Raw genomic sequence first — 26,757 nt, forward strand, 5'->3', positions numbered from 1 at the left:
CTGAAGATTTTAGTCAGCTTTCTCTGATGAAGGATGCATGCGTTATTGAAGTAACCGCTCAAAGAAAGCTTTGGAGAACCAAACAAATGCCCATTTCTTATTGTGGCAGCAACATCAATTAATTGTACTGAATGACTGAGACAGATTTTTTTCCCCTTTGCTTAGAATGTTTTCAAAACAATCAGTACTTCAAAGGTAATCTTTTTTCTTTGCAATTTCAGCAAACAATTTATCTTGGTACATTTTTAAAAAAGAAATTGGCCGCCGTTTGATCAATTGTAGATTCTGTACCTCCCTTTTTTGTTTCTTTTTTTATTTACATTTCTGGTAGCAGAGTGGTGCTGCCTTCCACGCATGAGTCAGAAATTTAAAATAAGGTCAATGGTCGATAGAGACGCAGGTGTTCTGATCTGATGATAGAGATTAAAACAGAAAAAGTGAGTGTTCTGAAGGATCAATTAATTCTAAGTGAAAAGAAGAGGAATTTTACTTACCACCCAAATACAAATGTAAGTCTATGTAAATACATTACATTTTTAATTACTAGTGAGCAGCCAAAAATTCAACGAAATATAGATTATGAGCAATCCTTGTACAGTTGATCTCTGATACCAGAAATGTCAACCAAAAAAGCGGATATCTCACAAAATACAGTACTTATGCTAGATGTCAACATAAGCAAATTATAATATAACAATGCACTTTTATGATGGTTTGTCAATATGGACAAAGAATTTGTTTACGTAACAATAGATAAATTTCAGTGCATTTTGTATCAAGTTTGTGGCTTCCTTTCATGGGACCTCTGAATATCTCCAGTCCAAACCAATGGTTTTATATACAAGTTTAAACAGCCAACAATGTTGCCAACAAAAGAAAACAATCACCAGATGGTATATTTCGCTACCAGTAAGGAAAATAAAATGCAATTTGTGACATTGGTGAAGCCCTGCATGATCGCTGAATAAACCTTTTACACATTAATTTTTGTACTTTTAAGAAGAAAAATCTTTTTCGTGTATGAGAAAATTACATATAAAATTTCAGAAGCCACACAACAATCATCTTGTATTATTCACATGCAATCTCTTCCCCACATGAAGCATCTTCAAAATTGTTTGACTTAACTTGATTTGAATAACTGCACAGGTGGCTTACACATTATTGGCATTTTATTGTCCATTAGTATAACTGGACTAGATTTGAATTAAGTATGAGCTGGCTTTTTTGGGGGGTATACATGACATCCATGGCCTGCTTGCAGAGTCCCTTGCCTCCTGCTTCTCTTGAACATTTGTACATGGATGGAGATGTGGAACAATTTCCACCCGTCTAAAGCAAGGTGTCCCGATGCCATGTCATAGTAGTGACCAATAGCTACTGGCGTCACACACTGCCTTGGTTGACACCCCTGCTCAGTTGATGGACACATGGTACTAATTATACGGAAGAACTGTGAACCAGTCTAGAAATGGGTGAAGAAATAATAGAGTATTTACAGGTTTGGTGGTCCATAATTGGTTAATAATGAAAATTAAAATTTTAGGAAAAATATCTTTTGAGAGCTTATCCTATATGTAATGTAAAAAAAATATTGACAAATTTCTACTGATGCAACTTTAGCATTTTTACAGGCTTGACTCAGGAGTACTCAATACTGAAAGTAGCACCTGATTCATTTGGTGCAGAATCAATAACACGTGTTTCATGCACATGTATGTAAACAAATTGCCGCGGGTCATATGGTGTTCTCCACACATAAGCTTGCACCAAGGTTAGATGTGCACAAAAAATTATAGGTGTCATTATCAGCACCCATAAATTTTAAGTTATTGAATTTTGAATATGATAGTGTTTCCATATGTTTACCATTGGAGTGGAATTAGTACCGTGAGTCCTATATGCGACCTATACCATAATAGGAGTTTGTTGTTTCCATGGTTACCACGTGCATACAGGGTATCAATTTGGTGGTTTTTACATATGACAATCATAATGGAGTCTTTTTATCATGGTTTGAATGTGATTTTGGAGAAAAATTCTATACAAAAGACAGATGGGGATGGTTTATACACTGGAGAGTGGAAGTAGATAGCTCAGGCCATAGGGAAAAGAGCATAGTATGGCCTGATGGCAGAATTTCATATGATGGTACCCATAGATTGGCCTATATGGTTAAATACCATTTAACACATGCAACAATTCCCCAAATGGGGGTGGGGGTGGGGGAGATTTTATATGTAAGCCACTTATGTCACAATCACTTATGTATCAGTACTGATCATTTAACTTTAGAGACACACTCGGCAGATCAAAGCAGAGAACATTGTAAAAATAAGGACTGTGCACAAAACTGCACATGCTGCATTGCCTCAACCTGTAAATTGAATTATTATATGTCGAGTCACATTGAATATCAATTATACCGGTCTTATTTCTTATCCTAGAATTAAACTCCTTGACACCTATTCTATGTTCAGCATGTTTCTCATATTGGTACATTACATTTTTGGGTAAACAGTATTGGAACTTTTCTGCATTCCTTTTGTTGAGGGAGCAGGGAGGGATATTTTCACTTAAAATAATAGTTTTCAACCCTTCATTCCAAATATAACTCTGCAAAAGTCCTATCTGTATTGCATTCTTTACACTGGCAGTTTTTCTTCCCCAACCTCTCTTCATACAGTTGAAACATTCTTGATGTATAACTGCATGGTGAACATACTGCTCTCTCCCACCAAACTAGATCTCTTTTTTCTTCATGTACCAAGTCCCATGATAGAAAACCTTCATACTCAGGGTGTTGCAACTTGTGGTCTCAGAACACATTATTCCAAATCTCAGCATTTGATTACTGCGTGCACTAAGCGATATGTGTTTTGTTCACCATATATGTTGTTGTGAATAAATGAAAACAAGCTTCATGTCAGAAATATGGTTTCATATTTGAAACAAAAGCTATTTATAAAACCTACATTGCTCTGTTCTTACCATCAAGTAATAGTAAGGAATCATTTAGCTGTAAATAAAGCTTGCTATTTGGTTTGCCAAATCAAGGTGTATTACCTCCCTTTTGACTGTAATTGAGTGATTGCAATGTTTGCTTTGTTTCTCTTTTGTTCAATAATGTATGCATTTTTTCAGCTTTATATTAAAAAGTAAGTAATTTAACACTGCTTTTAGTGGAAAGCAGCCACAGTAATGATTTTTAGACTTTTTCTTAACTTTTTATGAGCTTTGGGTAAATGTAGGTATATGTTTATGTATTAGACAACTTCAATATGCAATTCAGTTCTATTACTTAAATTTAACAAGTAGTGTATTCAGTGACAATTTTTATCAGTGTCTGCATATTGCATAGAGACATGAACTTGTCTTGGCATAGCAAAGTTTTTCACACATTTCTCCACCTCCAGCATACTTAATAGCTTGAGTCATAACAGTTTGTGCATACACTTTCTGTCTCCAACATCAATGTCAGCATTATAGGAACTTTGGATAGCTTTTTCAAATTTGTCTCTTGATGTCCTTATGTAACATACCTCATGTTGATGTGTTATTTGGGTTGATATACATTCCCCCCCACCCCCTTTGTTGTGGGGAACATTACCAGGCTTGAAGAAATTACTCTGTCTATTCTTTGCTTATTCACCCTTCCCCATAGTTTTATACTAAAAAGTAGCACTATGTTATTTAATTATTCAGTATAATACAGCTTATGGAACTCTTCCTTGGCTTTATACCTTTTTGTTAACATTTGGGGGTCATGAATCACATGTGATGATAGTTTAAATAAGTTTGGAATATCAGCATCTCTTGATGCTTCATGGGTGTGTGTATTTGTTTTAGTCACAAAAGGGCAATGGCCTCGTATCATTTTGACCTGTCATGTGGCACACTTATTTGTTTTGTTTGATTGATGTGAATAGGGATGCACTGTATGTTATTTCTGTGAGAGTCAGCAAGAAAAGAAATGCAATTTTGAAATTTAAAACATTTAAAACTTGTCTTATAGCCAGTGAGAGATGAAAATACAATGCGTCATGTAATTTGATACCCTGTGATGTCATACTTGCTGATGTCAGCATGCTTGTGTTTCTTTTGTGTAGCATGCATGCCATAGAAAGATAACATGAAGATACAAAGGCAGAAAACAATTATTTTAATAACAAGAATAAGCCATTAATAAGTACAATACAAGACAGCAACATGTAATGCGGATGCAATTTAACTACAGATATTGGTATCACATAAAATGCTATTGCACTATTATCCATGTACAAGCATGGCCAATTCTTTCTTACAATTATGCTCTAATATCAAGGAGTAAAATACAACTGTTTCAAAAAAAATTAAATCTGGTTATAGGACACACGGTACTAATTATACGGAAGAACTGTGAACCAGTCTAGAAATGGGTGAAGAAATAATAGAGTTATATTTACAGGTTTGGTGGTCCATAATTGGTTAATAATGAAAATTAAAATTTTAGGAAAAATATCTTTTGAGAGCTTATCCTATATGTAATGTAAAAAAAATATTGACAAATTTCTACTGATGCAACTTTAGCATTTTTACAGGCTTGACTCAGGAGTACTCAATACTGAAAGTAGCACCTGATTCATTTGGTGCAGAATCAATAACACGTGTTTCATGCACATGTATGTAAACAAATTGCCGCGGGTCATATGGTGTTCTCCACACATAAGCTTGCACCAAGGTTAGATGCGCACAAAAAATTATAGGTGTCATTATCAGCACCCATAAATTTTAAGTTATTGAATTTTGAATATGATAGTGTTTCCATATGTTTATCATTGGAGTGGAATTAGCACCATGAGTCCTGATGGCAGCCTGAAATAATCATTTTTATGTGTGTGTGTTGGGTTTATTCCCACTCGTATACTGCCTTACATTCAGGTCATTAGGGACTTAGTAGTCCTACGACCTGATGGCCTAATTAAACAGTGTTCTTTTAACATATAAATGCCTGGGGGATGAGGCACTTATTCCTTCCCCCAGGAGTAATTAAATAGCCAGCTGTGCAGGCATAAAACCGTCATACATGCCCTTGCTGGGCGAAAACGACGTTAATTTAATTAGTCAGTCTTCCCCACAGTGATAAATTTTGGGAGCCACACCATGACCATGTTATATCTGAATTCGTGTTATAACAGAGCGTGCTATAGCAGGGTCACACTGTATATCAGTAACACCCTTGTATCTGTAAGAATGTACCACCATTGTATCTGAGTTTCATACTTTCACACAGGGCTTTCTGGCTTACATTGTTGACCATGAGGCTTCAGTTGACAAAAATGGCAAGACAGGAACTCCTCACATACCAGTAACGTTAAAAGTACAGTAATATTAAAGTTTTAGATGAATGCAACAAATGATAGAGATGATCAATGAATTTCCAGACATGTACTATAAAGCTTGATAACACATGCCTTTGGCTTAAGCAGGTGAAGCAGAAAATCCTAGCATACCTGCATATGAAGGTTAGAACTATGGAAATATTATATGAAAGTGTCAGTTTAATGGAGCCAATGATGTCGTTAAATTGTGACATTAAAATCTTCAATGAGAAACTTCAACTTCATTTACTACAATGCTGATGCAAGTGTGACAGGCAAGACACTGGTGTGACATTAAGATGGGTGTGACAGGCAAGACAAGTGTGACAGCAAGACAGGTGTGACAGCAAGACTGCTACTTATAGCAATATCATGGCATAAACTTCAGATTGCTATGACATTATCAAAGCATTTCACTTGGATGCAGCAGATATGTAAAAGCAATGGGACTTTCAAAAAGTTCAATACAAAACTTAAACACTGTTGATTATAGTGCAATTACTGGAAAAACTATGGGACATTCAAAACATTCAATACAAAACTTAAACACTGTTGATTATAGTGCCATTACTGGAAAAATTATGGGACATTCAAAAAGTTCAATACAAAACTTAAACACTGTTGATTATAGTGCAATTACTGGAATAACTATGGGACATTCAAAACATTCAATACAAAACTTAAACACTGTTGATTATAGTGCCATTACTGGAAAAACTATGGGACATTCAAAAAGTTCAATACAAAACTTAAGCACTGTTGATTATAATGCCATTACTGGAAATGCTATGGGACATTCAAAATGTTCAACACAAAACTTAAACATTGTTGATTATAGTGCCATTACTGGAAAAACTATGGGACATTCAAAACATTCAATACAAAACTTAAACACTGTTGATTATAATGCCATTACTGGAAATGCTATGGGACATTCAAAAAGTTCAATAAAAAACTTAAACATTGTTGATTATAGTGCAATTACTGGAAAAACTATGGGACATTCAAAAAGTTCAATAAAAAACTTAAACACTGTTGATTATAATGCCATTACTGGAAAAACTATGGGACATTCAAAAAGTTCAATAAAAAACTTAAACACTGTTGATTATAGTGCCATTACTGGAAATGCTATGGGACATTCAAAATCTTCAATACAAAACTTAAACACTGTTGATTATAATGCCATTACTGGAAAAGCTACAGCTATATCTCACCATGATTCAACAAAAGAGATATTACACAATACACCAAAAACATTTTTATATAAATATTTACCGTAGCTTATTCAAATATAACAATGTTAATTGTGGTGTCCACTGTATTTCATTATATCTAAAGTTTCCTAAATTTTAAGTGCCAGATGGACAAGTCACTTCTTGGATTTATGTGGTATCAGACAGAAATTTAATCTGGAACAGAGTCATTAAGTTAAAGAAGAAACAATTCAAGTTAAATTTACATTTTTGTCCTGGAGATCAATGACTTGCAATTTTATGCATCTGTATTACTACAACAGTAAACAAGGATGGGAAGTAACTGAAACACATTTTCCTTGGAACACTGAATGCACACAAATGAAGTAGGAATCTGGACTCATCAAATAAATTCTTAAACACTAGTGTACCTGACATAGCTCCCCATAAAATCCATCTGGGCAATTACAGATAGCCGACCCAGGTGTGTTGAAGCAAGTGCCACGTCCGCAAGGTTTCAATCCAACAATGCACTCATCAATATCCTGATCACATCTACTACCATTGTATCCTATGTGAAAACAAATCAAATATACATCGATAAATAAAATATTACTACTGGCAGTTAGAAAATTCATTCATTCCACATGTGTATTCATATTCAGTTCACCTATGTGAAACAAACATGTGCAATCAGTTAATCCCACATGAAAGAGAGAGAAAGAAGGAGTGAGTAATGTTATTTTGTACACAAGACAAAACTTAGTTATGGTATTTCTAAATCCCTCTCACTTTCCTTGCAAGCTTAGATTTAGATCTTTAATGTTCTTTCTTTGCCAATACATTAATCCAGTGACTTGATAATGTAAGCATACATTCCAAGTTTGATCAATATCAGATCAGAATACAGCCTCCATTGTGGTAACAAGTTTAGCCAATCAGATGCAAAGATCACCCAGTTAAAACGCGTGGATTTTACTCATGATCAACCTCATCCAAGATCTTAATTGGTTCAAGTACACACTCCGAGTTTGATCAAATTGTGATCTGAAATGCAGCCTACAGAGTTGTAATAATGTTAGTGAATCAGTTGCAAGATCATCTCATTAACATGCATGGATTTTGCTAATTATTGATTTTGTCTGTGATTTTGATGAAACAAGACCATATGGATTCCAGCGTGCTTACAATTAAGGAACTGCTGATGGATAGACATGTGACACAAAAAAGATGCACAATGGATTCAGGGCAATGCCCTAAGTTTACATTGCCTTATGGTCAGCTCAGTTAATAGTAATAATAATAAGAATAGTCCTTGTGCTATCACACTAAAATGGTTCTGCAATGGATGAATGGATCTACAGATGTACAGACTTCTGGACATAAAGCAGAAAAGCAATATCTCCCACTTCTGCTGTAGAAATGGTGACATACAAAATTTAATAGCATGAAAATTATGATCATATCTACAAATTATTTTACAAGCTAAAAGAATCTTTCCGACAGAATATTATTATGTAAATTTAATACAAAACAAAAAGAAATAGAGTGATATCTGCGAAATAGAAATGAAAATAAAAAATGTTCGTTCATTTTATTTGTGAGCATTATTTTACCAAAATATAGTTAAAATTTGCTACATAAATCCAGCAACACAGGGTAAAATTAATAAAACAAAACTTATAGGTAGTGGTTATGGATTTAAATGTTGCCAGTGATATTAGGATAATATGATTTATTGCTACAAACAGCCATTGATTATTTACTCATGAAAAATAAAACAACAATAATCTTAAAACAAAACAACCTCATGTACGAAATGTAGCAAATCAGAGATGCATGCCATTTGCCAAATTATGATCAAGGCAGGAGTAATGTAAATTAGCAATAAAAGATTTACTATGTTTCAAAATAAGTATTAAATTCTCATACTGTCTGCATGGAGTCTGAGGTTTTTTAAAACTGTACACTTTAGTCTATTTGGACATCAAGGTGAGTATCAACTATATTTTTGTTTTGACATGAGATAAAAGACAAAAGGACACAACACTCTTTACACATTTCTGCATGATCCTGCATCACAGTGTAAGACACAAATGATATTACTGGTATATCTATATGCAAGAGGAGATAATTCCACACTGCACAAATGACAGGCAATTACAATATTTCACTCTGGCATTCTGTTAAGACAATGGTGACATAATAAATTTCTCAAAAATGTAATAAACTAATATTTATCTGAAATAGAGCCTCCAAAGTGTAAAAATTAAAGTTCACAGTGGTTGTCTTGCATGATGGGTTGACATGCTAACACTGCAGCAAGTGACTGACAAGAAGGCATATCAAACTAATTGATCATTATCCAATCAATATTTATTGACAAAAGTTCTTCAGTAAAAGAATAAAACTGAAAATTCTCTCCAGTGAATTATCTAATTATTTCATGTGAAAAATGCAACAATGTATGAACTAGCATAAACTAAATTGCTACAATTTGTCATCTATAATATTTCTTAACATTTTAAAACTGAAAATACAGATTTGTTTTGTAACCTAGAATTAACATGTCTCAAAAAATCCTCAACACTGTCTGGGAAGATGGTAGATATCTCTGCTTAGAATATGGAAAGATCTGTCTACATTCTCCTGAAGGAATGGAATCAGTATGTCTATGTCTGCTCACAATATGAAAAAACTGTCCACATTTTTCTAAAGGAATGGAATCAGTATGTCTGCTCACAATATGAAAAAACTGTCTACATTCTCCTGAAGGAATGGAATCAGTATGTCTGCTTACAATATGAAAAAAATGTCTACATTCTCCTGAATGAATAAAATCAGTATGTCTGCTCACAATATGAAAAATCTGGCTGCATTCTCCTAAAGGAATATATCTACTTTCACTATAGCAAGCAACATGTTTGTATTTTAAAAATATGACCTGTGCTTTTTTAAACTTGAATTACCTGTCAAAGAAAGTATCGGCCATGTCTTACCTGTGCCAGTACAATTACATGTATAACTGTTGATTCCATCAATACATTGGCCTTTGTTCAGGCCAGGATTTGAGCCACATTCATTTATGGTGGTTTCACAATTTGTACCTGTAAACCCTGAAATAATAACAAATATTTGGCTAAGAAGGCTGGTCATATTGAAGTTAGAAGCATATCTGTCCTGTTAAAATATTAAAGAAGTTTCTCTTTCAACTAATATGTACATAAATGTATATTTTTTGGAAAGATCATAAAACAACAAAAATTAATTAATCATACAACAACAAATTTTTCTGAAAGGGAAAGAAGATACATGAAATCTGGATCAACATTATTAACTTTTTTCATAATTTCAATTTTTTAATGTCATACTACACCTACTGGACTTTTTAAAGTTTTGGGATTTTAAAATGGAATTAATTGCTATAAAAAATACTAAATTTGACATCATTGTAAATGTTTGTCTAAACTGATATTGAGAGACCAGAAAGCTGCTCTTCTCAACAAATTTCCTTCTATGTGAGGAAATATTACCAAATATGAAAAGAAACAAATCCAAATATTAAAAGAATAGAAACATTAATATAAAATATCTCATCACACTCTACTGGCACATGACACTGAAGATAGCTCTAGGGCTCTAAGAGATCCCTAAGTCAGGACTGAATCTCATTTATCTGTACTCTAAATTTTCAGGCCTTAGCATAAATACTTTTAAAAAGAGCTAATTTTAAAACCAGTCTGGATTGAAGCAGAACATATCAGAAAACAATTTTGACTGGAATTCACCTGAATTTATTTACTTAGGCATAAATTTCCACAAAACAATAAACTATGTTTAAATATTAAATTGTTTTCTCAAAGAAACGCTTATGCATGCTTTCTCAAAAGAACTAAAATTGGACATTGCATGCATTTCTGTGATCTAAATACCTTGTTAACCAGTGATCAAGTTGTGGTTTTTCTACATACAAGTTATATCCCACTTGAAAATCACATTCTGAGAAATGTGATCATAATAGCATCAGTCTATATTTTAATTTGAAGTTTAACTGCACAGCCACACAAGTTGGTTATTTAGTGTAATTTCTGTAATACGGACAGACTTCTGTAGCCAACTCAGGCTGAATAGATGTTAGGATTCGAACCTGCACCTTTTCATTTGTGAGTTAAGCATGCTAACCTCTCTGTCCCCATGGCTCTTGTAATTTGAGCTCAAATAGGTATTGTATGTACTGTACAAGCACATCAGCACAATCCTGGCCATGTAGTGTTAAGTAAGTTAATGTGTCCCCAAAAATGTATTCAACATAAAGATAAAGTAAAAAAATATCAAAATCCTTTTAATACTAAGTCAATATTATTTCTTATAAATTCCTCTATTTTAAAAACCCAAACCTTCTCACTTAGGACACCATCACGGGAGTTATTCCAGGCAAAATGGATGCCTCAATTAGCCATCTCTTATGACATGCAGAAAGGCACATCAAGCTTATTCTACATAACATTAAGGCCTGCAGTGAGGAATTTGAGGTTAAAAATGGGAATGATTTTGCCCCAATCAAGTACAGGCTTATAATGGGAGAAATCAAATAACTGTTCATACCAAATGAACAAACATACAACTGGATGGTTTACCTGGCTGACAATTACACTGGTACTTCTTGGTGCCTGAAGTGATATTAACACAAGTTCCATTATTCAGACAGGGTCTCACAGCACATCCATACACACCTGTATTAAGTACAAACAAGGATTTTCAATTTATTAGTAATCTAGATATTATATAAAAACTTAATGACCAGTGTTTTTAAATTTGTGGCAATGCAACTAAAGCTATTTCCATGTCTTGTCATGGTAAATCCCCAACCTTTCTTTACATATTCTGACAAGAAATGAACTGGCCTCTATCACCTGAGCTTGACCAATGGGTAGTAACTCTAAAACTACTATATATATGATATGTCATCATACTATGATGGCATATTTGTTGTTGTTGTTGTTGTTGGGTTTAACGCCATTTTTCAGCACACGATAGGCTATACATTATTATTAATATTAATGGTGGAGGAAGAACCCGAGAAAACCCGGAAAGAACCACCGACCCACGAGAATCTACTGGCAAGCTTTCTCACATACCCACATTGGCTGAATCTGAGACTCAAACTGGCGCAGACAGAGATAGATGGCATAGTTAAAGTCTGGACAAAAAAAGTATTAGAAAATGTCACTGTTCCTGCAATATGATTAAAATCAAGATTCCTGACTCATGCATGGTCCCTAATGACAGGTCATGTTCTGTTGACATTCTGATTCACCAAATTAATTACAACTTTCACGTTTATGATAGAAATACAAAAAGGTCACAAGAAATGACCTTTTACGAAACCCTTACCTTAAGCAGATATTGATTTTATTTAGACTGACTGAGACTGCAATTTGACCTCTGACCTCCCAGTGACCCCGGTGGAAAGACTAAAACAACCATACCACTCTTAAAATGGCTGTCACATCAAAACCTATGTACCAAATTGGGTGAATTCAAACTGCAATTTTGGAAAAATGGCTGTTGACAGATGGACTGGAAGACAGACAGAGAGTTATCAAAATATTCCTTGCTAAAGCATGAGGTTAACCAGGGACTGTTTTAACACGAGGGTAAAAAAATCTACTTTCCTGCTTGTCCCAATAAGTGGAGGTGAGTATCATTACAAAAGTGTGGATGGGTTTCAAGACAAGTATGAATGGATTTTAAGACGATTGTGGTTGGGTTTTAAGACGATTGTGGTTGGGTTTTAAGACAAGTATGAATGGGTTTTAAGACAAGTATGAATGGATTTTAAGACAACTGTGGATGGATATTAACATAAGTGTAGTCTGGTTTTAAGACAAGTGTGGACAGGTATTAAGACAAGTGTGGATGGATATTAAGACAAATGTGGATGGGTTTTAAGGCAAAGGTGGACAGGTATTATGACAAGTGTGTATGGGTTTTAAGCCAACTGTGGATGGATATTAGGACAGGTGTGGATGGGTTTAAAGACAAATGTGGTTGGGTTTTAAGGCAAAGGTGGACAGGTATTATGACAAGTGTGGATGGGTTTTAAGCCAACTGTGGATGGATATTAGGACAGGTGTGGCTGGGTTTAAAGACAAATGTGGATGGGTTTTAAGGCAAAGGTGGACAGGTATTATGACAAGTGTGTATGGGTTTTAAGCCAACTGTGGATGGATATTAAGACAAGTGTGGATGGGTTTAAAGACAACTGTGTTCTTGTAGTCGAAATAGGTGATATCTCATTCTAATGAAAATGAGTTAGTTACCTACAACTAATTAGGTCCTAATGTCACACAAACCAGTATACTCGACACTGAGCTATCTTAATGCCAAACAAAACAGTCAAACTAACGGTCTGATTAATTATACTCACTGAGCAATACTGACATTGTTATGTTTTTTCCTAGTACTACCTTAATCGATGTGAAAATCATACATGCTTCAAGAAAAGATTTAACACAATTATCCTTCTAAGCAGTATTCTTAATAAGAGATGTAACAATATATCAATTAATTGGAATGGCAGGTACTTCCTGCATCACCAACAGTTTTGTAAATGTTGATGGGCAGTAAACTAAATGAAGTCATTCACACCTGTAAACACTGCAGCTGCCTTACAAACTTTTGTAAGAGCCATATCAGAGCTAGTTTATAAGAATTTAAAGACCATTTGTCCATAGAATAGGAACACTGAAAAATGTATTTGCCCCTTTATAAATTCATATTCCAGTGAATACAACATATTTTTTAGTTTCAAGCTAAGTTTTTTGTTCGAAAAGTCATGACAGGGCTAGTTTGCCAATTTCAAAGACCTCTCCTCTGTGGGATAGGAACAGTGAAAAACTTATTTAACTCTCAACAGCACTAATTGTGATGGTCCAGTGAACAATCTTAACAGTAAATGAACCCTGTTAATTTGTAAATTAATTTAAGTATCGCATAAAACAAGATATAAGAGTCTATACATCTTACTTAGATCATTTTCACAATTGGTTCCATTGAAAAGATGCGGACATTGACATGTGTAGTTTCCGTTGTGATCAAGACATGTCCCTCCGTTACGGCATGGTTGGCTGTAACACACATTTGTGTTGACAGTATCTGAAAAGGTAGTAAAAAATGTCAAAATTATAATATAAACTGTTGCCATGTCTTGACAAAGTACAAACCATATAATGATAAATTTATGTTTATCAACTAACATTATAATTTGCAACCAACAATAAATAGCAAAGAACTCTGGTAAACTATAAACAGCATACACCCAGATATCCCGTAAAAAACACAGACCTATATATTCCAACAAGAGCATAAGTTTGATACCCCATAACAACTTAGGTACAGATATTCCATAAACAGTGTAGACTAAGATATTCCATAAACAGTGTAGACTAAGATATTCCATAAACAGTGGTTGACTATATATATTCCATAAACAGTGGTAGACTAAGATATTCCATAAACAGTGGTTGACTATATATATTCCATATATTCCATTAACAGTTTAGACTAAGATATTCCATATATTCCATTAACAGTGTAGACAAATATATTCCATTACAGGGCTCGAATTTAACACAAGTTTCTTTGTAGCCAGAAGGACTAGTATATTGAGAAATTTACTAGTCCTGCCAAATCTTTACTAGTCCTGTTCACAGAACAATGTCACAAAGCTTTCACGAACGTTTATGATTCAATTTTAAAGTTCGAACAACCCACAACAAAACTGGATGTTTCATGTGTGTTTGTGTTTGCAAATTGCGTACACCAGTTACACCACATAACGTTCCTTTCCTCGTCATAATTCAATCATTCCCTGTATTTTGTCCATTTCTTCTGAAATTTTCCATTACGCTTTTCCCATCATAAGAAGTATTCCTCATCATTCTCATTCAACTTTTGCTTTTTCCGGTGGCTGAACGCCTTCTATCAAATGCCGCATTTTGCCTGTCTTATAAGGAGGGAATTGTGCCTTTTTTTGAAATACGAAATGTTATAGTATAGCTGACGCGAATTATTTAAAGCAGGAAAAGGAATGGCACAGTGTCCTTTATATAAGAAAGTCGGAGCAAGAAACACGTTTCAAAACACGTGTCTTTGCCCCCCCCCCCCCCCCCCCAATTAAATGGCCTCTCCCTATTAAAGACTTAACTTCAGCGGATGTTCTGCACGATCAAAGCATTGGCTATTGTAAACGCTGTTATAAAATATTAGCATCAGAAGATAGTGTTAGTTTCAGCTTGGAAAAGGTGCGTTCCCATCAAATGAAGCCATGACACTCGGCGCGTTGTATTTAACAGCTCCAATTACAGTATCATAAGTCGTAAGTTTGGTAATTGTTCCTAATTAATCAAAGCTCAATGTATTGTTGAAATTAATAATAAGGTGGAAAATTTACAAATCTTAGATGCCCATTCTCAGAGAGTTTAATTCCCAACAAATGTACGGCATTCGGTTTGGATATCTCCATGTGTATTCAATTATTTGTTCATTCTTGTAAGGGAAAAATATAAAAACTATTCTTATCATCATAGAAAAGTAGTTGAATGGAAAGGATGTTTCAATAACGTAACCGTAATAAACTGATCTAATTCTTATAATTATTTCGATGGAAATGTAAAATTTGTAGCTTCCTGTTTGTGACTGTTGGAGCGTTTGGGTAGCGAGCAAAAAAAAAAAAAAAAAAAAAAAAAAACCTTAAACAAAAAAACGTGCAAACTAATTTCTTTGAATAGTTTTTGCCATGTTCTTTTGTGTAGTATACCGCTTTGTAGTTTGCTAATGTGGTCGAGTGAATAAAGTGAGATACCACGTCAATTTTTCATTTAATTTGTTATCAGATTAATTAGGATCAATTACCAAACTTCTGTTGTTAATGACGGGACCATAATTTGCGCTGTTAAGTGAAATGCACAAAATCGGATGGATTCTTGTTACAGAAACGCACCTTTCCAAGGCAGAAATTGACTTCATCTTGTCATGCTAATATTTTATGACTGTGTTTACAATGGCCAATACTTTGATTCTACAGAACATCTGCTAAGTCAAGTTCTCATTAGGGTATGGCGTAAACAAACGCTGACTATTGATAACCGAAACTTAGTAGCCCATCGGACTATTAACATTATGAAAGTTACTAGTCCGACAGGAAATCTGCTAGCCTCGGGCTAGCGGACTACCGCTAATTTCGAGCCCTGCATTAACAGTGTAGACTAAGATATTCCATTAACAAAATATACCCATATAGTCCATAAACAGCACAGACCCAGACTTCCCATACGGTGTAGACTATGACATCCCATAAACAGTGTAGATTAATATATTCCATGAACAGTGTCAACTAAGATAAACAGCAAAAACCCAGATATCCCATAAATAAAATAGACCCAGATGTTCCATGAACAGAACATTCCCAGATATTCCATAAACAACACAAAGCCAGATAGTCATTAAACAAATTCGACCCTCACGTTTTTACTGTATATTCCATCACATACTGAGAAAACCCTTTCCAGTGTTTACTCCCACCCCCATATAGTGAACCCTGAATAAACAATACAAGAAACATCACATTGTGCTTTCCTGCTATGACTACATGCTGATCCGAAAATATATGAAAATGTCCTCTTTACAAACTTATGTGTACATTTAACCTTTGACCCCTACCAGGGATGCCAGAAGAGGCAACCTATGGGTCACATCCATCTTGAAGATGATCAACTCAAGAGCAAACTCATCCACAAATGTAGATTAATGGATTCCACACAATGGTGTAGGACATGTGGTGACAAACCGTGTATCCACCGAGTGTTGTAACCATCTCTGAAAGTCTCCAGTGTTTAAGAATATTTTCAAATTAACTCCTGTGGTGGTGGACATCCTGGATGTCAGCTTAGTACCATTCTTATTGTGGACTTCTGCTGAAAACTGAATGTCGAAATGATAATCCATTCATTGGGAGTAGTGACAAGACATTCATTATGGCAGCCGTATGGATGTACCACTGACTTCATTTTCATTTAAGACCAAGAAGTCTATTGGTGAAAACCCCAAATTGATACAGCCATCAAGTTGGATGAAGCAGATATCACAATATTTTCAAGATAGCCACCATAGCGGGATTATCGATGGTCAATCATTTTCATTAACAATAATCTCAACACCATAAGAACTCTTGATGAAGACTTGATGTCGAAATCACTTTCCAGTCAGAAGTAGTAAGAACAAGATTTTCAAGATTGTCAAATATCGGATGTCAGATGAGACGGATGTTAAGATTAGATACAAACATAATACACAATCTTTAAGTGAAAAACATTCTGATATGAGAATTCACTCAGTAGAAGTACTTATGACAAGATTTTTAAGATGGCTACTGTGGCAGCCATATTAGACATCATATCAACATAATATGTTATTTAGGAATAACTAGAAATCATAAGATGTCTTCTAGAGAAAATATCATGTCAATGTGACTTTGCATTCAGGAGTAGTGATAACAAGGCCACTGTCATGGCCATATTGGACCTCACAGCAGCATCCTTCTTATTAGGACCAATATGACCTCATAAGAAATTTCTGAGTAAAATCCCAAGTTAATATGACTTTCCATTCACAATGAATAGCAATAACAAGGTCTTCCAAATGGCTGCTGTGTCTGCCATATTGGATACCAGACTGGCACTTTTTTCATTTAGGACAAACTAGACATCATAAGAAACCTTTGAGTGAAAACCCTGTTAAAGAGAACCATCCATTCCAGAAAAGATAATACATGTTTTCGACATGCCCACTTCTAGCCACATTCAATATCGGAGCATCACCAGTTTCATTTGAATGTCTGCGTATTTAGGAGCAGTAGACTATGAACTGCCTATGTGTGTAAAGTGTCAAAGCAATGCTTGTTGTTGTTGATGTGGGGTTTAACGCCATTTTTCAGCACACGATAGGCTATACATGGCGGCCAGGTAGAACCCGGGAAAACCCCGGAAAAAACCACCGACCCACGAGAAGCTACTGGCAAGCATTCTCACATACCCACATTAGCCGAATCCGAGACTCGAACCCACGCAGACAGAGGTGAGATGGCAGTGATCCGTAACGGAGAGCGCTTTAAACCACTCGGCCACTCGGGGCCCCTCAAAGCAATGCACCAAGTAGGTTAGGGGAGGAGTAGCAATCTGCTAACAAATAGAGGAACTTGGGATTAACGTTCTTCTGGTCTACGACTGGTAAGGATATTATGCAAATACATGTATACTGATCTAGAAGGAAGGTGCTGGCATTATGTGGCATACATTTACAATTGATAAAATGTAGGATTCACACAAAAAAGTTTATATTAATCTTCAATTTTGTTTAGTATAGGTTCTTTATGAGACAAAAAATCTTGCATTTTAAAGATATTCATGTGTTGTGGGGAGGGGTGAAGGTAATAAAAAGGAGGGTAATTGTAAAGAGTCAGCATTGTTGTGTCAATCATTTTCTAATGAGATTAAACACTGTGCATGTTAAAAGTAATAGAGCTTATTTTAATGGCTGATGGCTTCAAGGTGAGGTGAAAATCATTAGTTGTGGCCATAGCTCAATGCTACCTTAATTACCCTGGACTGGCATAGATTTGTACATGTATCAGCATTTACAACCAAGCAGAATTAAATGTTTATTTAATTGCTGTTATATTAAGAAGTCTCATATAATGTCTAGTTTTGCCTTTCCCACTAAAACTGAAACTTTATATAACAAAGCTAATACATATGTTATCTCAATTTTGTTAATAATATGAAGTTTACTGCATACAAGTTTTTTCTTATCCTTGGAGCCCATGATTTATATGAGGAAATTAATCAAAACATTAAAAATCATGATTGAAGCAATCAGCTACTTCATGAAAACTTTTGCATGTACAATTAATGATTGTGTGGTGTGACTCATTGTGCACTCAGTTTAAGAATTTGATGACCGATAAGTATGGGCAGCCGTCACCGCCAAAATTACATTAATCAAATAATGTAGTATGAAATCAAATGATTTAACCTAGCAAATGAAGTGATAAATCCAGATTCCAAATGATGTGGTGTCACATGAAATGATTCAACGAACAAAACCGAATGATGAGTTTAGATTCCAAATGACGTGGTATTAAATGAAATGATGTAGTGTGAAATGAAATCATTTAACCCAAGATTTCATACTACATAATTTGATTAATATAATTTTGGTGGCAACGGCTGCCCATAGATAAGACCTTTACCAATAACATATATCATAATTTGAAACCTGCTGTGTTAAACCAAGATATATAAACAAATGTTTTTTGGTTATTCGAATGAAGTGAAAATACATAATGATAACTTTAATTGTAATTCAGTTACAAATACCTTGTAAACGTTTTAATGTCTGTAATTCTTGAACATTTTTCTTCAGGTGTGCAAATAATTTGTTAAAAATATATTTTGAGTTACCAAATTTATTATTTTCAAGATTTAACTCCTGTGTACCACAATAGTAGAATACCATAGCAAATTATGACTTTAGCTGATTCCTGGAACACACAGATACAATTAAATCTGCAAATCTGCCATTAATGTGTGAGGAATAGTGTAAACACAAATTGTATGTATGTATGTATGTATGTATGTATGTATGTATGTATGTATGCAACTAATTATCAACAAATTCTACTTTTTGTCAACAAGCTAAGCAGATCAATGGAACTTGTCATGTGCGGTACAACCAATTAACAATTTCAGCTTTTTTATTGCTAGTGATGCCACATTGTATGTGGAAATGATCAATATTTTCAAGGAATTAACCGAACAATCCATAACTGAACAATCTTCTTATGCCAAGACGTGGAGATATATTACTTAATTGGAATAAGTTGTTCCTGTGTCACTGACATCCGCATTATATTCATCAACATCATTACCCATTTTGTAAACATTTACAGGCACTAACTAAGCCATTGTAAACATTGCAGCCATATTGGTCATTTAACTTACCGTGAACAATGATCAAACAAAATCAGTTAATTGGAATATACATGCAGCTTGTTGTTGCATACAGCCACTATGAACTGCACATGGACCCGTCTTGAAGACTGGAGTTTACATTTATGTGCCATGAAGTCCAAAATACAAAAGAAATTTGTTTAAGTCCAAACAATCTAAATAAAATATTCAAATAACCAAACTATGAAAAATGACCACACAATATCTGAACAAAACTTGAATTCCCTGTTTATAAAACATGTAACCCCTCCATTCTGGCCCATAGCCCCATGTTTTCATACTCACTGGAAGGTTCCTGAGTGTAAGGACTGATCCAAGGGCAAATGCCACAAGGGTTGTAGTTAATGGGGATGATATGGTGTCAATTGGACTTGCATGCAAAACAATGTATATGGAATATATGGTCAAACAAATTTAAAGGATCAAAGCAATTAATAAGATTAAATGGGATTAACATGCTGGGACAGTATAGGGTCGATATGAACTTAACATGAGTGACGTCAAGGTACTGGACACTATGGAAAAACGGCAACACTGTTTCAAGTGGCTGACCATAACCAGGCAGTGAATTAGTAACAGTGTTCGATTTGACCTCAATTCGCGTTACTGTTGGAAGGTACGTACGTGAATTTGATTTATATACAGTAGACATGATGGGTTTTATAGGAGCAATCAAAACATACACATACAAATACACATACACACACGTAACACATTCTCTCAGAGAAGGAGATGAAAAACTCACAAAAAATGCCATCCATCACACCACAAAAATACTCTCATATATCAACTACACCATCCAACACCCATACCCACCCTCCAAACGTCCTGTGTAAAATTATATCGTAACGAAGTAAATGCCATGTCCAAAATATAATATCCCTTACACCACCAAAACTACTATTCATCACACCACTATATACCATCCCAATACTATTCAACATTCCCTTCCACACATCATTATATGGTGTTAGTGTCTGTGCGCGTGAATATTTATCCATAGTTTACAAAATCAAAACACAACAATGATGGATGAATAGACTAGAAAGAAAACATCCCTTTTATTACTATTCTAATTAAAACACAACCCTTAGGGAGAGGTGAAAAGGAACATATTCAGATAATGTCAATGAAACAAAACACACCATCCTTATAATAAAGAAGATCATGATACATTTACATGTTATTTCTGGTATATTGTTTCTTTTTACATCCTAGAATGAAATTTCACAATACATCACCAAAGGTGTATTTACATCATTTTTCACTCTCTCTTTTCCCCATTGATTAAAAGATTTCTTCACTAGCAGAATTATTTTCCTTTTCTTTTTCACTTTTCGTCTTCTTTTCTGACCTTTCTTAACGATGATACGTTCTTCATCCTTTTCAGACGATACGTCTTCATTTTCGAAAGCGCTCTCCTCCTCTTGCCTCTTTGATTGTGTCTCTTTTTCTTACGACACTCTGAAGACCAATATCCTTTCTCGTGACAATGTTAAAAGGTACCTTGGCCTTTCGTGTATCTCTTTACTCCTGTCTTGCTTTGACATTGTGGAAATTCTGTACCCAATGTCCTTTCTTCTGGCAGATATAGCAAGTATGTTGATTTTTATCTCGAAAGGAGGAGTAGTAGTCCTTCGCCTTCTCTGACGTAAACATTCGCATGACAACTAAGAAGCTCTATCTGTGTTGGCTCTTCCATCTTCTTGACTGCTTGAGAGTTAAATGAATAATGCTAGGGAAGTCACCCACCTTACATATAGGTACGCTCTACGTTTAAAATCTAGTCATTTGCAATTTTGCAATCAAGACTAAATAATCGAATGATTTCAGCGAGAAAGGAGAAGATAGTAAATGGCCACGACGTGACGTATTGCCTCGCACAGTAGCCGAAGTCATTTCTCAAATCTATTACAGCGAGTTTGAAGACGAAAACAGCGAGCCTGAATCAACGCCTTCCACGTCTGCGACCAGGCCCAGAGAGTCTACTCCAAACCAAAATTAACCAGTATCACCCAAAAAGTATTACCACATTCAAGAGATAGAACAACGCTCCTCGATAAAAGTGTTATTGATGGACGACCTTCGCAGCATCAAGCGTAGCCTCGTCCAAATTGATAACACTCAGGACATGATGTATTTAGCCCGAACCATCGTCGTAGGATGGACGTTTGCCGACATGAATGATACGGCAGAATGGAAAAGAGCATGGGAGGACATTTGACAATCGGACCGAGCAAAACAATGATGTGAAGCAGACGTCCTGTTACTGCAAGATGGCCTATCCAAAGACACAACCTATTCCTGAAATGAAAAAACTATAAGACATCTTCCTCCATGTTATACGTTGAAAGTGCACACTTAAGAGGTGAGCGGGCCTCTGCTGTTTCGAGGCAACGATTTCCCAGATAGAAATACATACCCGTCTATCATCACAAAGAACATTCGATGCCATTACCAGTATCACAACATTCCTCGCATACGGTTATTATTGTGAGAAATGAGACTATGGGTATAACAATCGAGATTTGACGGTGACCAAATACGCACCGCACAAAATTGTACGTTTACGCACTCAACAAACTATCAGCAGACCCTTAGAAAAACTGTCAAATCTTGTGCCAGAACCGAGTGAAGCTTCTCAGCCACTTGACTTTACCATAAGGACACGCCGATATTGGCAAGTATATAAATGGGAAAACGTCCAAGCCCGACACTTCATTGTGACTATAAAACGCCAAGCTAGAAAGATGCATCATTTCACACAGACACAAGCCGACGAGGGATTCAAGTTCAGTGATAGACTCGAGTGCGATTGCAGCGATGTTGTACCCTGAGACATCAGCGATACAGCACTACATGGGAACTTCTCTATTACCTCCACTGCGGCCACCATAGAAAGTGATGCTGTGCGTATAAAACCTTACGGACCCGAAAGCGATGCTACTCATTAATAAGAATACATGTTGCGTGTGGTTTTGCCTGGATACTGCGGCTTTGAAAGTAGACTCCAAACGTTCATACTCCATGCTCTACTTTCCTCGAATATGCTCGATGGACTCCACACTGTCACAACCTTCCTTTAGTGGGATCCAAAGTAATTTAAATGACTACGCAAATTTTGCATACTATCTTATTTAAGAAACCAGACTGACTAGGATTCAAGCCTTTGACAACACCATCGACTCACTTGAGTAAAGTATTTAGACCCAATTTGAAAAGTAGTATTAAAGGAATGCCAACAGAATTGTAAGATAAGATCTACAAGAAAGTGTGGCTCGGACTTGCAAGAGTACAATCTTAATTTGTGGCTGCGGAACGTTTGTGTCGAGAAATTCACAAGAGGAAAGTAACAAAAAGTGAACATACTCATTAAATTTCTCTTGATCAAGATTTTGATCAACATATTCTTTACGTATGGACCGTTTACGTTATAAGATTGTATTACCATTCTTGACAGTTACCCTGAATGGCAGCGGGCAGAAAATAGTCTCTACATTGATTACTTCAATTTTTCGACAAGAGTTTGAATAACTAAGGACATTCGGATGTTGCCTGGCATGGGTATAAAAGCTTACGGTTATGTCATAACCTTTCAGTGGCGTTGCACCGGATTCCGGGGATGGAAATCAAAGACACAATTCAGACTTTGAAGGGTTGTGCGTGTTAGTGATTTCGTGACTATGATTTCGTTACCAGCAAATTCCTTTAAATGTGCACGAAAGGCTTTTTCTGTTAAGAGCGATCCGCTCTCATCTCGGTAATACTTTTCTATCTCTATGGGAAAGGAAAGGTTCGTAAACGTTTTGCAGCTTGGGATGATGACAGAGGTGTGTGTATAAACTTGTGACCTACACCCTCACTGGAAGGAAAAGTCTTGGTTTCGATGCTTGGAAGAAAGAAGTGTCTAATTATGCCAAAGATTTGTGTTCATAGCTTCAAACGTAATGTAAAAAATATGAAATTTAAACCCGTGTTGGCCAAAGTGCCAGAAGAAGAAACCCGCACAAAATAAAATCAAATTCAGGACAGCAGCAGTACCGTCGTCGACATCGACGCGAAATAAAAGCAATTCCAGGAGGAAACATTATAGACTGTGCAAATTGTAAAGAAGTTTTTTTGTATTTCGGGTCTAATAGTCATTGTTTAACACTCAATAAACATGTCCAGTTTGACCACACGGAGTTTATTTTTCACATCATTTCATGATCCCTGCCACTTATTAAATGTAATGTCTGTTCGATAATAGGTCTAAAATCAGCTTATGGTATTTGAAATCACATGGTTGCAGAGATAAGGCCTTTTAAGCTTTTTCATTACAATTAATACCGATATGTTTCGGTAACCAACAACATACAATCCTGTTAGAGGTACGCATCATCTACCCGTAATAGAAACAGTGCTGCCCGAACGCAACTTGATTTCCCAAACCACGACCTTTGGTGACCATGTCTCCAGAAGCACCAGGAGCTTCTTCCTCTTCGCCGTTCCTGATTTTGCCAGCCAAGCTCGATTGGACACGCATCTGTCTCAATTTGATGAAAAGATGGGAAAAGCAGTTATTAAAAGACATTCTACGGCGATGACTACATCATACTCATCTTCAACTTTAGCCGCAGCGGCAGTCGTTAAAAAAGTACCCTCTCCCAAAATCAAAATCCAAGAGATATCGGGAGTGTTACAGAGTTTACTGGATTTATCCAAGTAAGAATTGTAACAATTTTATTTCTTGCTATTCCCTCAATATCATGTGATGACCAACATGAAGATGATACGACGTACCACAATCAGTGGATACTTATTCCAGTATAAAAATAGAACCGTTCCAGACCAATGACTTCAGTGTAGTTTTGTTCCTGGACTGACAAATATGTCACCCAAAAGATGCCATCAAATTTCTGTCCAAAGAGAAACAAGAAAAGGAATACCTCCTCGTTTAGCCAAACATTGGGACCGGTTATTGGTCCTGTCGAAATCCCCTCCATATAACTCATTCAAACAGACCCCAAATAAATCACCAGTACCCTTTGTGAAAATTGTTTGAATGTCTTGAAAGGAGCGATACTTTTGTCCAAACACCAGAACGAACACTTAGCAAAGCATCGAAACGTTCTTTGCCAAATGGTCAAAAGAAACAGATGTTGGTGAAACGCAGTGGGTTTGTTGACATGGTGAAAATACACTTGATCAAATGATTGACTGGAACGATAGGTGGAGGAATTGTTGGAGGTGTTGTACACACGGATCCAGTATAAGAAGGAAGAAGAGGAAAACAAAATGTATCCCTTTGGAGTCTCAAGAACAACAGACCCCTCATTTACCTCCCAATCCACAAAAGACCTAGAAGTCACAGTTACAACACGAATTGCAATCGTTGATGAATCGCACCGATTTGTCAGAAACGGAAAAATCGCAACGGTACGGCCAAGTTTTTCAGCGTCTTCAACTCTTTCACGAAAAAGCTTTAGACGAAGCAGCTAAACCGACTCTGAAATAGTTCAAGACCATGATGAAAACATTAATCGCCACCACCACCGCCATCTATGTGTGATCAAGACAGATGCAGCAACACGGATGCTAGAGGAAGTGGACGCATGAGAAGTTTTTCAAATGCCGTTGGCTCCCATCCCTAGTAAGAATGTAGCATCCATTTTGAACCCTTCCCAATTCCCCAAAGAGAGGAACTCAAAGGTTGGTTTAAAAATATGATGTCGACTCCTACTTCTACAGAAGTGAAAAAGAAAGAAGGGAAGCCAGAAGCGAAAAACGAACGCAATAATAAAAGTGATAATTTTATCACCACCACCACCGCCCCCACATCTCCTACTCCTGTGGCACATGCTTAACAGTTTCCAAATAACCCAACCAAACCAATATTAGCATAATGAACAGTGGGTAACGTATTGAAGAGAGTCCCTGTGAAGAATCTTTTATCCAGCGTTTTCTGCGATCCTGCAGGTTACGGAGAGTTCACAAATTATATTGTGCTGCCAAAACTCGACTGAAAAGTGCACGTTCACCTTAGGTGCAACGACGATTATAAGAACTTTCCAGTCGTACCAAAATGGAACGCATCGATCATCAATGGCAAGACGATTTAGCAGATGTCTCTCATTTTGATACATACAATTGCGCATACAAATATGTGTTGTGTGTCTTTTCCGAATTTGCCTGGGTAGTGACTTTGACTTCCAAAACGAGGTCCAAGTTAGTGCGAGAACTATAACTAGTGTTGAAACACAACGTTCATCACACTCTCCAAAACAGATAAATACACCGAATTTCTCATCCAAGCTTTCAAAAACTAATTGAAGAAAAATACATCCATTTCTCAGCACCTAGAATCCCGACATGAATGACAGCACCGGAAAACGTTTTCAACGCATATTAAAAGAACGCATGTGGAACTATTTTACGCATCAGCACACCCTGAAGTATATTGACGTCTTACCGCACCTAGTCAAATGTTACAATCAACTGTACCATCGGAGCATCGATTGAGCCCCCGATAAAGTGACTCCCGACAACGAAGTGACTGTGTTTGAGCACCCGTTTGGTACGTCTCCGGCAGATTTCCCAGTAAAAATGGATTGTTGACGGGAGATTAGGTGCGCATTCGCAAAACCAAATGCACCTTTGACAAAGGTTATTTACCGAACTGGAGCAACAAATTTTTTCGTGTCACTGGAGGAGTGCGTGGCTATCATCCGCCAGTCTATAAATTGGTTAGAGTCGAGATGATCAGACCTTGTGTACGAGACCCTTCGAACCTAACTTTGAACAGACGAATTGCTTGAGATCTTACTTGTCCTTGTACGAAGCCACGGTACAGTTAGGTACCAACAGTAGCCACGCTGTTTCCTGCAAAAAATATGCATGATGCTACGCTTGATGGGTTTTGATTTCACTCTAGACCGAAGCAGCGATGAGAGACATTTCTGCCCTATAACATCCGGCCAACGTCGTGTAAAACTTCAGTGTGCGGAAGCTCTACTCATCACGATGAACGTCATCTTGTTTGCAGAATTTGACAATAAGTCCGATGTCAATAGTTTGAGAGATGTGATTCTAGACTATTAGAGGCTTTGGAAGAATACCTACCTTCTTTGGACTGTGGATCCTCTTTGGAGA

General features: G+C 36.1%; 1 protein-coding gene across 5 annotated transcripts in view; it reads right to left on the bottom strand.

The window, feature by feature from the left end:
* LOC149780038 (uncharacterized) overlaps window positions 1–26,757 on the bottom strand; it is a 241,163-nt gene that overhangs the window by 211,882 nt on the left and 2,524 nt on the right. For all 5 annotated transcript variants that reach the window (XR_016414990.1, XM_089936796.1, XM_089936797.1 and 2 more), the window contains exons 2-5: window positions 13,586–13,714; window positions 11,194–11,289; window positions 9,556–9,672; window positions 6,988–7,127 (exon numbers count right to left, since the gene is read on the bottom strand). Coding sequence is in view for 4 of the 5 variants with exons in the window: in XM_089936796.1 (XP_089792922.1) it covers window positions 6,988–7,127; window positions 9,556–9,672; window positions 11,194–11,289; window positions 13,586–13,714 (482 nt within the window). In the remaining variant the exon portion in view is untranslated. The remainder of the gene's footprint in view (window positions 1–6,987; window positions 7,128–9,555; window positions 9,673–11,193; window positions 11,290–13,585; window positions 13,715–26,757) is intronic.

This window comes from Sinohyriopsis cumingii, chromosome 16 (genome assembly GCF_028554795.1).
Source record: "Sinohyriopsis cumingii isolate HCF-2022 chromosome 16, ASM2855479v2, whole genome shotgun sequence".
Classification (NCBI taxonomy): Eukaryota; Metazoa; Mollusca; class Bivalvia; order Unionida; family Unionidae; genus Sinohyriopsis; species Sinohyriopsis cumingii.